Here is a 16082-nt window from a genome sequence, read left to right on the forward strand (position 1 = left end):
TACGCGGTCAAAATTTTAGACTGTAACAACTGTACTCCTTACCATAGAAAGTTCCGTGCTACGGCTAAAAGCGCTTTCTAGCATGGTATACGTCACACCAAAATCAACGCAGACACGTTTTGCATGCATAATGCATATCAAAAGGCAAAACGTTTAACGCAAAAACTATTTTGAATTCATACAATTTTGAAATTATATGAGTTTTTTTATGAAATGAGGGGGCAAACGAGCAAACGGGTCACCTGGTGGAAAGCAACTTCCGTGGCCCATGGACCCTCGCAGCATCAGAAGAGCTGCAGGTGCGTTGCCGACCTTCTAAAAGGGAATAGGGGAGGGTAGGGAAGGGAATAGGGGATGGTAGGGAAGGGAATAGGGTAGGGGATTGGGCCTCCGGTAAACTCATTCACTCGGCGAAACACAGCGCAAGCGCTGTTTCACGCCGGTTTTCTGTGAGAACGTGGTATTTCTCCGGTCGAGCCGGCCCATTTGTGCCGAAGCAGGGCTCTCCCACGTGTAAATTGATTGAGTGATTTGGCTAATTTTATTTGGTGTTCAAATGATTGTTTAACAATTTTAAAAAGATAAGTTCACCTTGCCTGTATTCTCTATGTAACTGAGATGCGATCAGATTACCTTAATTTGTAAATATTAGTTATTTGTAGGTATTGAGGTGTGATTTATTTAAATTCCATTAAAACATTTATTATTTAACACGAATTAAGTTTCCATGTATTAGGTAGCCTCAATTTTCATTTTCAAATAATAAAATACTAACAATATCAAAGAGTACACATTAAATATTTTGTAGAGGTTTATAAATAGGTTATAAGAGATCAGCTATTTTAAATTAAATAAGTTATTTTAATTAGATTTCGCCAAAAAACATTTTGGGCTTCTGTCATATTTTTTATGTTATTAATATTTCCATTATTCGTTAAAATGGTGAAACGGAATTTGTAATTTTATATATTATAATATTATTAATTGTATCTAGGACAATTTTTAGATTGTAATATAGGTTTTAAGATTAGTAATAGAAATATATGATATGTAATTATTTTTATTAATAAGATATTATTTATAAACTGTGTTTTTATTGTCTACTTTTAAGTTTTTACAAAGTATCCATGTTTATTTTTTATGTTTTGTAGTATTCGTTTCGTTTTTGAAGTATTCGTTCAATAATATATCAAGAACCGCTGTATAACTATAGCGGTTCTCGAGATACAGCCTGGAGACAGACAGACGGACAAACCTAAGAAGTATTTGTAATGGGGTCCCGTTTTCACCCTTTTTCAAATAAATAGGGGTAGCTTGTTTATTTTAAACTATGAAGTACCAGGAGCGCATAACGCATAGAGTTTGGCATAGAAGAAAATAATATACTGTTTGCGTTCAATTTTTTCGACCTACCCACTAATTCCAATATTTTTATTGTGACTACCCCCAATATTTCGTTTTAATTCTTGTGAACGCCTAACTCACGTACCATAGTATTTGCGTCACATTTTACGACCTACCCACTAATCAGTTACCCACTAATTCTAAGATATTTTTTGTGACTACCGCTACCCCCAATATTTAAATGTTTTAAACTATCAAGCTACCTGGAGGCAGGAGCGCATAATGTATGAAGAGGTGTTACTAGTGTCACTTTAGTGCGATCTCGTCTTTCGTCTGCAAATCTGCATTTATAACGTTTTGTTCCGATAATTTTGTTCCCAACAAAATTGTTTTTTTTTCTTTGCCTGCATCAAATAAAAAAAAATGTGACAAGTGACAACGGACCAACGGACACTGACAAGTACTCTTTTTTTTTATGTAAAATCAAAACAAACAATGAGGTTTTGAGGTTATTTGCTTGTTTACAATTTTTATATAAACTTTACTCTTCAAAATGTATCATAGTCTAAAAACAAATAGGTTAAATAAGTTACTTGTTACAAAAAAATTAAGTTCCTATAAATGTGTCATTGTAAAATATATTCATAGCTTGGGCTTGAACGACATTCCTAAAGTAACCGTGAGTGATATTCGAAAATTGCTCCGGCAAAAGGGATTTGCAGTACAAGATGGGTTTACAGCTTTAACGGCAAAGTGTACAATATGCCAAATTCCTGAAGACCAGAAAAAAACCGAAAATAAGTTGTACGTCAATAAAATTACGGGTGAGTGAAAGTAGTATTTCAAAGCTTGTATTCACGAAAATCAAGACTTGCATAACCTCTCCTTGATCCTCCAATATTAAGATACAGAATTATTTTTTATTTCATAGGTAGTCATTAAAGTTCATACTCAATATAAATAATTCCAGGTAATTTTTTATGCCCCAAATGTAATGTTCATGGTGATTGGAATATTCTGGAACGAATTATAAAAAAAGGCAAACTAGAAGGAACAATCAAGGAGTACATAGAACAGTTACAAAATGAAGCTAATGAATTCCAAAAGAAGTGGCAAAAGATTGTTGATGAAACATCTCCGTTATCCAGCTTAGATGAAAGTGAAGCTATTAACCTATTTCGTTTGTTTGAATATCCAGTAAGTATTGTTTTCTATTATTAAAACAGTTTACATGAGTAGTAACCTACGAATAATAAAAACTAAGGAATCGTAACTCCCATACTATTACCGTTTTAAATTTGGTTCCTTTTGATCTGTCATGTAACGTCAGCCTAGTACCGCTCAAGGTCACCTAAATATTGCAAATGTATTGACAAGTATTGTGGAGCATGTTTTTTGATGGAGTTACTTTTCCTTAGTTTTTATTATTCGTAGGTAGTAACATAGTTTTGTTAAGACCTTGTACTAACTAAACTTTATTTACTACAGTATTACAGTGAAGCCACAAAAGTATTATCCGAAGTTCGAGTCTCCAGTGATCACACAGTATTATATTACCCACTCACAAACTCTCTAGACAAAGTTGTTGGGTACCGGAAAGTCAAAGCCGGCTTAGAAGATGAGCCGGAGTATTGTGGAATGCATACAGCGGGCCTATTTCAATGTAGAGCCACAAAAGCTAGGAGTGATCAAGCTATATTGGTACCTGATATACAAGATGTGTTAAGTTTAGCTGATAGTAAAGTGCCAGGTTTGTACTTGACGACTTTTATTGTTATTAACCTGTCTCATAATTTATTTATTGTGATGTGAAAAGAATACTTCTTTTTAGGGTTCCGTAGCCAAATGGCGAAAAACGGAGCCCTTATAGATTTGTCATGTCTGTCTGTCTGTCCGTCCGTATGTCACAGCCACTTTTCTCCGAAACTATAAGAGCTATACTATTGAAACTTGGTAAGTAGATGTAGTCTGTGAACCGCTTTAAGATTTTGATACAGAAATGGAAAAAAATATTAAAAATTTTAGGGGTCTCCATAGATACAACTGAAACAAAATTTTTTTTTTCCTCTAACCTATGCGTGTGGAGTATCTGTAGATAGGTCTTCAAAAATCATATTGAGGTTTCTAATATCTTTTTTTCTAATCTGAATAGTTTGCGAGAGATTCTCTTCCAAAGTGGTAAAATGTGTCCCCCCCCTCTAACTTCTAAAGTAGGGGCATGATAAGTCTAAAAAAAATATATGATGTACATTGCTACAAAAACTACCAACGAAAATTGGTTCAAACGAGATCTAGTCAATAGTTTTTTTATACGTCAAAAATGGTAAACGTTAATTTCACTTTCATTAAATCAACTGAATTATGAAAATAAATCAAAAACCTCTTAATTTCATAAAAATATACCTTATTGCTGCTGCGGAACCCTTCATAGGCGAGTCCAACTCGCACTTGGCCGGTTTTTTGTTATCCAGTGAGAATCTATAAATAAAAGTATCAGGTACCATTTTTTAAACAACTCTCTAAGATAATATAAATATGGCAACCAACTTGTCTAAATATTATATTATCAACTACATGAGAGAACTTCATCACAATAAATAGCTTTACATATCAATTACAGGAACCCTTGTATGGCTGAACAACTGCAGCCTACCTCCTGTGGTGCTCCCCACGCTGGAAAATCATCAAAGACTATGTCTGTGGGGAGACTGGAACAACATGCGCGCTGTGGCTGAAAAGCTGGGTGAACAGAGATGCCGGTTTATAAGGTACGAGAAGTCTATAACAGTGTTTACGCAAATGTTACTTTATTGGTTGGTTCTTGGTGGAAATTCATGTTGAATAGTAATAAAACACTATTTAACGTGCACTTTTTCCACTATATTCAGAAATAATTATAAATTTTAACAAATTACACGACCGGTTTTGAAATAAATCATCTTCAGGTGTACTTAGTATAGATTATCGTATCTTCTTCCCTGCAATCTAGACTATCTCCATTCTCCATACTAAATATGATCTAAATTTTATAAGACTTGTCACTTGAGACATAAAAGGTTGTTAATAGTAAGTATATAGTATAGTATAGTAAATTATATTATGTTTTTGTTTTTCTTTTAGAAATTAGAATAAAAATAATATATTTCCATTTAGCATGTATAACATGTTTTGGAAGAAAAAAGATATCTACATACTTACTATGCCTTATATTGACAGGCCAACAGACGGCCTCGTGACGGCGTCTGAGGCGGCGCAGGCAAACCTGTCGCTGAAGACCCTGGTGTCGGAAGCCAAGCCCGCCGCGCACCGCGCCATCACCACCTTCGCCTCGCTCAGGGACGACGTGTACGCTGAACTCACTAACCTTGATAAGGTATTAGATGGGACTGGGAGTATCAGAGCACATAATAAAAGCTTGTATTTAGATCTGTTTTCTTACAATTTTTAATTCATAAACACAAAATAAGATTGTAAGAAAAGCAGATTTGAATGAGCACATACTCATGTGTTTCGCCCAGCCAGCGATACAGGCCATAGCACAGCTACCATTGTCATGACTCATGACTAAATAAATAACTAAAGATGGCCCACCATCTGCCTCACGTTACGTACGCATACACGTGCAATATAATGTTCCTGTCGCGATTAGTGATTACATTGTGATTACCATTTTCATGCACATAAAAAATTATATCAATTTTGCTACACCGATTGCATAAAAAGACAAGTGAATCCAATCGCCAGATAGAAGATAATTTGAGAAAAAAAATTGATGTCCGTCATACCGCCAGCCTGTTGAAATAAGTCAGCGTTGCATTCGTTAAGTGAATAGCCGCATAATGCGCTCTAGTGCTGCATTTGAAAAATAGGGGAACGTTACCCTTTTCCTCTTTGTTTAAAAAAATAAAAAATTGTCCTGTACAGGTCCGCGGTGTAAAATGGCGTCGTTTCCCGGCGTTGTCGCGTCTGCTGGGCGGGCACCGGCGCGGGGAGCTCACCGTCATCACCGGACCCACCGGCTGCGGCAAGACCACGCTCTGCGCTGAGATGTCCCTCGACCTCGCTATGCAGGGGGTGCGTATTCTCTCTATTCACCTCCCGAAGCGTAACTTAGCCTAGCTAAAGATTGGCACAGCTTGTGGTACCCAGCTTTACAACCATAAAATTATAATATACTGTCGTATAGACCACCTGACAACCCGAAAATGCGTGACCATTTTTGATCTGTCAATGTGTGCGTGTGCTAGTGATGTATATTTTACTATCAATAGTATAGTATTTTGATATCGATAGTTTAGTCCGTTCGAGTTATTTTACCTGAGTTTCTATAAGAAATAAATAATATGCAACTTTGACAGATTTTGTATTTCAAATTAGGTATCATAAATTTTTATTGGCAAAAAAGGTTTGAAAAGTAGATACACATTTTCGTTTGGAATGATTTTTCAATCGTCATTCGTCGGATATGTTATGACTTATGACATGAGATTCTTCTAGGGGTAAATAATATACACATGTCGCATCCGGTCAAAAACGGTAACGGAACTTAAGTGCGCCATCTTTATGAATCTAGTGGCGCGCTTTGACAGAGTCGGGGCGTGTCGGAGTGGGAGAGATGGAGGGGGAAATTTCCCCTCCTGGGCCAGTCGCCAGAAGATGCGATCAGTCTCGTCTGGGCTTACAACTAGCCAACACGTTCCGGAACTGTCCCTAGTTTCGTTTATGCTACATGTGCTAAGTGAAGTTATTAAAGTGAAGTGGTGTAAAAGTGTTCCTGAGAGAGTGATTGTGATTCTGTGAATTGTAATAAAAACTTTTTCTGATTACTATTATTATTTTGTTCTTGTTCATTGCGCGATACCCACACAAGGCCCACAAAATGTCTGATCGTAGTCCTATTCTACCGAGAGACTCGTTACACATAAGTCATAACACATTATAAAGTTACTTATTTATTACTCAATCTGGTAAGTCAGCCCTTACATTGCTGCATTGAAAGTAAACGTTGAAAGTAAACAACACACATAGTATATTGTTACGTGCTAGGATTCGAAGGATTTGGAGAGAAAGACCTGGTGACTCTCTTGAAGACTTTATTCACTGTCTAGGTCACACAAAATGCTCACACTAGGTCACAAACACTTAGCACTAAGTCCAAACACTAATCACTAGGTCCAATCACTAAGCACTATCACTGTCCTAGGTCGTAGCCAAGTCGAAGGTTTCACTGGTTCACTAACTATTGATCACTTGTTGTCACTCGGAAACCGCCTTGATGATCGCTCGAACCGAACTGACTCGCCGGGCCTGCCTGCGGCTTTTTATATGGCGAGACGAATTCCAGAAAGTTCCCGATTCACGTAAACAAGTAAACAACCGTGGGAACTTTCTAGGAGGCTCGGGCATGTACCACAATAAAACTGCCGTCCTTACGATAAGTGCAGTAAGTTGAATTTAATTTAGACCTTATTTACTCAGTCATAAGGTCTAAATTAAAACACGTAAACACGCTAACAAATAAACGGTAAACACGTAAACAAACATTGGACCTTTCTAGAAGGTTCGAGTATGTACTTGCGCACCTCATGCCATCTAGTATTGAGTAGGGGATTTATGTTGCCTGTGCTCCCTCGGTAAGCTTCGCTGGTTTGTCACTAGATGGCACCACGTGTCCGTGTACCATGTACCGTAACAATATTATATTTTATTCTTAAATTAAATACATATCATAAAATATCATAATAGTTTTGGGAGTGCCTCCGCTGCCGGCGCCGGCTCCCAAAAATATCAGTAATGGGAACTACGGTAAGTATACTGCCGGCAGCCGAGATATAAAACAACGACTGCCGGCGCTGGCACTCAAAATTGGAGCCGGTGATAATGCGTAAAGCGCTAGGTTCCAGTGCCAATACACAAATTTGAAAAATAAATTATAATTATAATCTCAATTTATATATTCGACTTTTAAAGGTGAAGGTTTGGTACCTATTTGTTCGGCTGTGGATATTTTAGTTTTTTGTGATGCATTTTCTTAGCTTAGCTTTACCTTAGCTATCTTTTTTCAGCTACCAAAAAGTAAGATTTTGCACCACAGCTACATTTATAAATTCCGTGGTATACTTCCGAAGGTACTGAACAGAACTTCAGATTCCTTATACATGTTAGAGAGTTTCAGCGTTGTTTAAAGAAGCAAAGATATTGTCTTTAAATGCTATACTATACAGATCACATTTATCAGCATCTTCATCATCACCACCATTAACCCATCCAAGATTCAAGCCCTATACGAGCACCGGTGATCGCGACAACAATAGAATACAATAGCTTTTCCGAGAATCCCCGATCGAAGGATTCAAATAATTATGCATCCTTTTATACAATTATTATGACCTTATTATTTGTACTTTTCATAGTCATTTAGCTCAAGTCTGATGTTTTTGATCATTATTCTGTTTGACAAGCGATGTTTGCCGAATAGGCGCCGGCAGCCTATTCGGTAAACATCGCGTGACTTCGGCAAACTTCGGAGTTCGAAAAACGGCGCCGGCAGCCATTTTGGCAACCGGCGCCGGCAGCGGAGGCACTCCCTAATACTTTTTATTACAATCATTTTTAACCGACTTTAAGGAGGAGGTTAGACGTTCGGCTGTGGATATAATATTTTTTATGTATGTTCAACGATTACTCCGCCGTTTGTGAACCGATTTGAAGGTAAATACAATAGTAATATTATACTTAAATGACCTAAAAAGTATTAAATAATCCTTATTCTGTATTCAGTATTTCTGTTCTCAATCTTCATAATTTTGAAGTCGGTACCAGTCCTATTAAGTATAATATAAGTTGCACTTATACCTATTCTGTCAGAGAATTACTGTCTATTATATTATTGAAAGCTGCATTCAATGAGTATTAGATTCAAGTGACTGATCTGTGAAACCTTGATTTTATACTAGGTATGTCAAAAGATAATTATTACTTAAAAATAATCGTTAAAATAAGATAATACCTTTTTAAGGTGATAAATATAAAGGCAAATGATTTTTATTTTAGTTTTATGTTATTGTAAAATATCGATAAGCATATCGATATATTTGATTCAAGCACTAGCGTATATGTAAAAAATTTTAATGAAAAGTTTTTCTTTAAAAATTTGTGTAATATAAGAACAATAGTAACTTTAGTTACGCAAAATATGAAAGTAAAAGGGAGGATTCACAATATTTTATTTGAAATAGAGAGCTAAAGACAGAATAGAGCAAAAATAAACACATCGTAGCAATTAGCACATGAAGATTAATTACGGGTGAAATGTATATTTTTCAGGATTATTCCTATGATTTACACTGCAATCAGTTACAATTTTCATTAGACTGCCTCTCTCTTTTCATCTTGTTATAATTCCATAAAGGATTTTCTTCTCTCTCGCACTCTATGTTGGTCTATGCATTATAAGTTTATGTTTACAACCATAAAGGGTGATAGCTAGAATCAAGACAGTTTACAATTTTCGCAGTGTATTTTTTTTGCTGCTTTAATAACAAATAAGTTTTTAACGCCTTATTTGCAGGGCCGGATTAATATTTTTTATGAGTATAGGCCACTTTAAGGACGCTATAGGACGCTGCCGCCCATAGAACCATGGCCTATACTGCCTATACCTACATAAATTCAGAGCCGCCTGTTTATATCAAGTCCCTTATTTTAAATCGGAATAAAATAAATACCTACTTAAAATAGTTTTGGCTGTTGTGTACAAAACAAAAATAAGATGTGATGTATTTCTTTCTGTTAAACATTCAAGACTTTTTTTAAGAGCTCAAATGTTTAGTCCTTTTGCACACCTATATTCAAATAGAAGTTTGTGACCAATAATAACCCTATGCTTACATGTCAGGTGACAACCCTGTGGGGTAGTTTCGAGATCCGCAACTCTCGTCTGGCGCGCACGATGCTGCAGCAGTTCGCGGGCGTGCCGCTGGAGCAGCACCTCCAGGAGTTCAACACGCACGCCGACGACTTCCAGAAGTTACCCATATACTACCTCGCCTTCCATGGCCAGCAGCCGCTTAATGTTGTAATGGAGGTATGTATATGTAACAAATAATATGACTTTACACCTTCGAACTAAACTTGAACTAATGCCATAGTGCCTACATTATATAGCTAGAAATAAACATCACGCTACAAACATGATGAGTAAGTCACAATGGATCCTCCAGTGATAGCCCTGAGGTTATTATGACCTTCAGGACAAAAGACATGATGAGTTTAATTAAAAAGTCTGATTCCATAGACTATAGAGTCTACAAATAGCTACAAATAAAGGTATGTCATGGACACCGCTGGATTATACACCATATTGGAAAAATCTCCTGGCTAAACTCTAGGATAAATGCTAAACGCTTTTACCCGACTTTGGCAAAGCTTTAAAGAGAGGATTATATTGTAAATTGTATTATGTCAATCTATGTAAACTAATAAACTTTCGGTAGATTTGATGACAAATTTTGAGTGGCTACCATCAAGATTTCAATCGGCTGTTTGATATTACATCTCAAGTCGAAGCTTCGGTCGAAGACTATACTTTTCTCGTATACTGACATTAATTTAGGAACACACCTTTTTGTTTTGTTTTTTTTTTCTTTCAGGCGGTAGAACACGCGCGTTATATGCATGACATTTCCCACGTGATAGTGGACAATGTGCAGTTCATGCTGGGGCTATCGGCGACGGGCGAGGACCGGTTCGCGCGGCAGGACGCCGTCGTCGCCGCCTTCCGCGCGTTCGCAACCGCGCGACACACGCATGTCACGCTTGTTATGCATCCGCGAAAGGTATGTTGGCAGTTGGCCATTCTTGTGGATTAAACATTTGTATATAAGGCTTCAGTCTCGCAATCAGCGGGGCGGGAGCGGCGGCGGTGCATTCCAATGTATAGATATGGATAACTTTTGTTTGTTATAGGAGCGTGAGTCGGAAGATCTATCGACAAGTTCCATTTTCGGCAGCGCGAAAGCGTCTCAAGAGGCAGATAACGTTCTTATCATTCAGGTGAGATTTGGATAGATATCTTACAATACTTCCTATAAGTTGCACAGAACAGATGGCATACTTTTGTTACAATTGAATTTTAAACAGTAGATCGTTTTCGTATTAGACTGATGGCTGAATCAGCACACGCATAGCCATGAACGACAATAATCCAAGCTATCCATCCACGCTAATATTATAATTATATGCCAAAATATTTATCTTGTCTATTTGTTATCCTTTACTCACAAACCCATTAGAATATGTGGGTAGGTATGGAGATTTGATTCCTGAAAAAGACATGGAAGTTCTTTCCCGAAAAAAAGGACTTAAAAAATTCTCCAGTTTTTTTTTATGGATGCAAAATCTATACATTGTGCCATAATATAACTGCGCCATAAAATATTATCATAATAGGGCAACGCCTCCAGTGTTTACGTTATTGGGGTCAGGTTGAACACTTTTTGCGCAAAATATAGTTTTAATAGTTTATTAATATGTTTTTGTCATGATATTAAAAATATTTATAAATAATACTGGGTCAATTAAACACCAGATAAGTCATTATGCAAGTTTATATGTCTTTATATGCTAAATGACATCTCTAACGCAAATACAATTTTTAAATTTTATTAATAAAAGGGTTCTTCGTATATATACGTAAAACATAATGCTATACAAGTATACATACTTAGGAGCTTTGTATAAATAAACCTAAAAGTTAAGTGTTTTATGCTTACCATCGTGTGATTATTTAGCCTTTGTATCATAAAATGAACGCTGCTATCCTATAATAATTATTATGCATACAAAAGACAATGCTATCACATGTATGAAAAAAAAACCCAGAGCGAACAGATACAGGATGTACTCGTAGCTCAGAAGTTCAGTGATATTAAATGAAATAATTATGTATATATTTCATTGTATGATTTAATAGTATTGGATCCGACCGTAAAATCCTGCAGGAATCGTTTTTTTTTTTTTCGATCAAATATATTTTAAAATAATCTTACGTATAGAATGGATTAATGTTGGGTTGCCTTGTCAAAAGTAGCCGCAAGTACCTCTAATTAGGTTGAATGTTCATGAGATAAATGCATAATTTGCATGTATATTTTTTTCAGTAAATTTTAAATCATTTGAAAGAAAATGACGTGAAAAAATAAGGTATAAATGGTTGCCAGCTCTAAGTCGGCCGAAACCTAGGGTTGCCAGCCCGTAAACAGACATAGTTCTTCATCAAAATTGAAGCATCGATTTTTTTAATAATTTTGATACCAAATTAAAGTTTTATGCATTTTGTACATGAATATCCATGGTTGCCAGTTGCGCGATAGCCGCAAACTGTGGTTGCCATCACTTTTGTATATGACAAATGTTCAGGCCTACAATTATTATGCCTGGCATTATTTGAGGACGTCGAGAACTCGCAAGATGCTATTTTTATTTAACAGGCGTTTTTATTTTTATGTGTATTGTCCTGTCATTCCGCAATGTCATTCCTTCTTAATTCTCTTCTTTTCTATTGAATACACGCAAGTTTGTATCACGGGCTTTCATTTTGCTCAATTAGAGGTACTTGCGGCTACTTTTAACAAGGCAACCCAACATTAATCCATTCTATACGTTCTAAAGATTATTTTAAAATATATTTGATCGAAAAAACGATTCATGCAGAATTTTACGGTCGGATCTTAGGATATAATCACGGAGCTCATACGAAGGATATAATGGCTAAATGGGAGATATTGCTATTAACTTTTCGTAAGGAGTGGTGTTTAATTTTTTTTATGTTATTTTGCGACATTTTGCAGCTGAATTGTAGTTAGAATAATAATAATAACATCTATGAACGCTTCATACCACGTCAGTCTGGCCCCGTGCTAAGTACCTTAAGGACTTGTGTTATGTGTACCGGACAACGGAAATATATTTAATACTTTTTTTACTATAATCTATTTCATATTTTTATTATATGATACATATTTAACACACATCCATGACCCAGGAACTTTGAAAACCTTTTGTTCCGTCGGCGGGATTCAAACCCGCGAACCCTGGCTTGAGCTATCTACGCACTCATCCACACGCAGAGGTAGTCTTGGTATCGTTTTTTAATAAGTAATTACAAATCTCCGTTATAAAAACGATCTATTAATGGGCATTGGGCAACTAGGTATTTTGGATTGTGTGATAAAAACACCATTTAAGGTATCACAAAATATATTCTAACAGTTTAATTACATAGTACCTACCAGCTACCTTCTACATCTAATGTTTTATTTTTAACATTGTCTATACACACTCGATTTTATTTTCTTTTTATTTTATTCCCTCGGCTAACTCATGAGGATATTTTGATTTTGTTTGCATTGGGAACGTACATAAACGCATCATTAAAAAACATAACATTAAAGAAAGTAAAAAAACTACTCCTGACGAAATGCTAATAGCAATATCTTCTATTTAAAATAATAATTTCATTTAATATCACCGATATTCTGAGCTACACCTGTATCTGTTCGCTCTGGGTTTTTTTTAACTTTGTCCTTTTGTAAAAATTGATCAACCCGTAAGCCTTATCTTATAACATGCGAACCAAACACAAGTGTGAACTGTAACAAGTGCAGTAGCCAGTATCTGTGTTTTGTTTACTTTTATCTCTTAATGTGTTTCTGATAATAAGTAAATGGCAGACAACATTATAACTGACAATGACTCGTAGTTTATTATGTTCCCTTGATTTTATATTGATTTTGAATGTTATCAAGTAGTTAGGCGATTCCAACTCCCCTCGCTCAGCAATACTTTTTTCCGCCCGAGCACCCTACATATTTTTGTAGTTAAAAAATCCTGGTACAAATAGTTCTATCCCGGGACAACGAGTATTATATACAAAATTGCATTTTAATCCCTCGATCGATTCTTGGAAATCTATTGTTATTCTATTGTTATCGCGGTCGAATTCAAAGAGAATATATATAATCCCATCAAAAACATCCTGTAAAAAAACCAAGTCTCGCAACTCAGTTTTTATACCATAACAATTTATGAGATCCATGCAATACCAAGTCGGTTAATTTATTCAGTCCCTACCTAAGGGACCTTCTGTCTCAAGTTAGGACGTAAGTTATTATCATATCAATATTAAAAATCTTTCACATTATAAATAAATAGATCGACTTGGACATCGCATGAAAACACAATGTATCTTACAATTTATACATAACTAGCTGTCCCGGTGAACTTCGTGTCACTTTAAAACTTTCCCTGGACTTCTACGAATATTTTAAGTCTAAAATCAGCCCAATCCGTACAGCCGTTTTCGAGTTTTAGCGCGACTAACACATTTGAAAATCCATTTTTATATATAAGATTATTATTTAATGTTTAATCTATTGCGCTACATGCGATTGATGTAATGCTGTGTGACACTGTAAAGTGTTTCATGCGATGTCCAAGTCGATCTATTTATTTAAAATGTTTTTGATGGGATCTCACTTCTTTTTGTAGAGTCCTACTTTTCTCCTTTTTGGTACCTTTTACTACTATAAATATCAATACTTAACGATTTTTATAAGAAACAAATAAAACTTACAATTAATAATAATATCATCATGTAATACAGTATTACTATACTACTTGCTTTTCATGACTATCCAATATCCATACCAATATTATTATATATGCGAAAGTGTGTGTTTGTTTGTTTGATTGTCCTTCCTGCACGGCCTAGCAAAGCCACCAATCGACTTGATTTTTGACGTAGTCTTAGTTGAAAGGATGAATAGAACATAGGCTACTTTTGGTCTTGGAAAAACGTCAGGTTTCCAAAGGAGGTTTACAAGAATATTCGTATTTTACGCGATTTTTGAATTCCACGCGAGCGAAGCCGCGGGCAAAAGCTAGTGCTTCATATATATAGATACCTATCTACAACTATTACTCCTTTGAATATATGTACGGAAATGTCGATGGTACCGGTACAATGATTCATAAATTGCCATTAATGTAACTTTTTAACCTTATACATGTATATGGGATTACAAAGTTATTCACGAAGTTAGAGAAAGAAGAAAACTGGACAGTATTATGAAATGTTTATTAGGTTTTCCCTTAATTATGACACTAAACACTAGCTAGATATCTCTCTGCCGACGATAAACCGGAGATATTGATGGTACGGGTACAATAATTCATAAACCGCAAATGTAACTTTGTAATCCTATTCATTTATATGGGATTACAAAGTTATTTACGAAGTTAGTGTATCTAGAAAACTGGACAGAAATTTAGAAATATTTGAATTTTTCCTTGATTTAGACACTAAACACTAATTATATTCTAAGTTTGAAGGTTCTATGTCTGCTAGAAGTGCCTTAGACTTTTGGTGATCGGTCAGTCAGTCAGTCAGTCAGTCAGTGACAAAATTAAGAAACTTTAACAAGTTACAGCTCTTAAACTACTCGTTCAAATTGAATAAAATTTTAAATATACCGTGTTTATACAATGCTTGCTTAGCAACTGAAAATTCAGACTTGTTGGTTTATCCACAACGAAGTTATAGGGGGTCAAAAAGAGCCTGAATTGGTTCGAGAAAAGTATGGTACGGCCGTGCCGCTTTTTTGCTCGACTTGGCGGGGGCACTGCCGTGCCCCCAGATCACTACGTTTTAGTCGAATTCGACCGCTTGGGAGTTGATAGGTTAATCGGTTTAGCAGTTTAAAATTAAACATACTTCCATTTCATGTTACCCTAGTTGAATATAATATAGAATTATAGACACTTTAATATAAGTATAGATACTTGTTTCCTTGGTAGGTACTTGCTATCTTTGTAGTGACGGGTACAATAGATACAATAACAATTTTTTGTTTCAGGATAAAAGACTGACAGCGGTCCGTGGCAAAAAATATTTGCAAGTCGCAAAAAATAGGTACAGCGGCGACTTGGGTATAGTGCCGCTCGATTTTGACAAAGATGCCCTTAGTTATCAATCTAAGAAGAAGTCCAAGAAACAAGATGAACCCGAAAAAGCACTCGATGAGAGTTTAGAAGAGTTCTCTATAGATGAGCCAGTGCACAACAACAAATCGACAAAACATAAAAAGACTAGACCCAGTGACGCTGAAAGTTATCTAAGTGATATATTAAATTTGAACAGAACTAGATAACTTATAAGTTATAACTATAAGGATAAACTTTTTAATTTCAATTAAGAGCTCACCTGACTCTAAAAATCAAACATCGTCCTTCTCTCTTCACACTCACGCCCGTCTTTCATATGCCAGGTGAAAAAGGACGGCGCGGAATCATCGCAGAGTTAGTTTTACTTGAATAAAAGACGAACTATAATGATTATGAAAAAGAGTGTTTTGAGCAAATTTAGGTTTTATCAATACCTTTTTAGATATTAAAAAATATTAAAGAAAAGACAGCAAACTTCGAAGATCCAAGCAAAAATGTGTCTAAAACAAGGTTTTTTGTAAAAAATAAACTATCGAGCATTTTTTAAGTAATCGTGTTTTCGTGTTGAGCATTTAATCTTTATGAACTGAAGTTACTTGTGTCAAAAAATCAGTTTTCTAGACCTTACAGATTTTGAGATCTAGGTTAAAGTATGTAGTCAAGTTAGAGTCATATGGGCTCTTAAGTATGCGGTACAGTTACAGTTTTGTGCATTCAAACATAATTTCGCATAC

At 35.7% G+C, this 16082-nt stretch overlaps 1 protein-coding gene across 1 annotated transcript; it reads left to right on the forward strand.

The window, feature by feature from the left end:
• Nucleotides 1-1851: 1851 nt before the first annotated feature.
• On the forward strand, nucleotides 1852-15590 carry LOC121729918 (twinkle protein, mitochondrial). The gene is made up of 10 exons (XM_042118637.1): nucleotides 1852-2168; nucleotides 2315-2541; nucleotides 2833-3094; nucleotides 3965-4112; nucleotides 4561-4717; nucleotides 5269-5418; nucleotides 9242-9430; nucleotides 9996-10181; nucleotides 10312-10398; nucleotides 15261-15590. Exons 1-10 carry the CDS (start codon nucleotides 1898-1900, stop codon nucleotides 15552-15554), a joined length of 1971 nt encoding a protein of 656 aa, XP_041974571.1. The 5' UTR covers nucleotides 1852-1897; the 3' UTR covers nucleotides 15555-15590.
• The last annotated feature ends 492 nt before the right edge of the window (nucleotides 15591-16082 follow it).

Source organism: Aricia agestis, chromosome 8 (genome assembly GCF_905147365.1).
Source record: "Aricia agestis chromosome 8, ilAriAges1.1, whole genome shotgun sequence".
Taxonomy (NCBI): domain Eukaryota; kingdom Metazoa; phylum Arthropoda; class Insecta; order Lepidoptera; family Lycaenidae; genus Aricia; species Aricia agestis.

What these genes read in the sequence shown, in the direction of transcription:
- LOC121729918 (XM_042118637.1), top strand. Translation starts at nt 1,898, where the DNA reads ATGTATCATAGTCTAAAAACAAATAGGTTAAATAAGTTACTTGTTACA. An exon ending in CGCTTAATGTTGTAATGGAG is followed by an intron (nt 9,431 to 9,995) that starts GTATGTATATGT and finishes TTTTTCTTTCAG; the next exon opens with GCGGTAGAACACGCGCGTTA. An exon ending in ATAACGTTCTTATCATTCAG is followed by an intron (nt 10,399 to 15,260) that starts GTGAGATTTGGA and finishes TTTTTGTTTCAG; the next exon opens with GATAAAAGACTGACAGCGGT.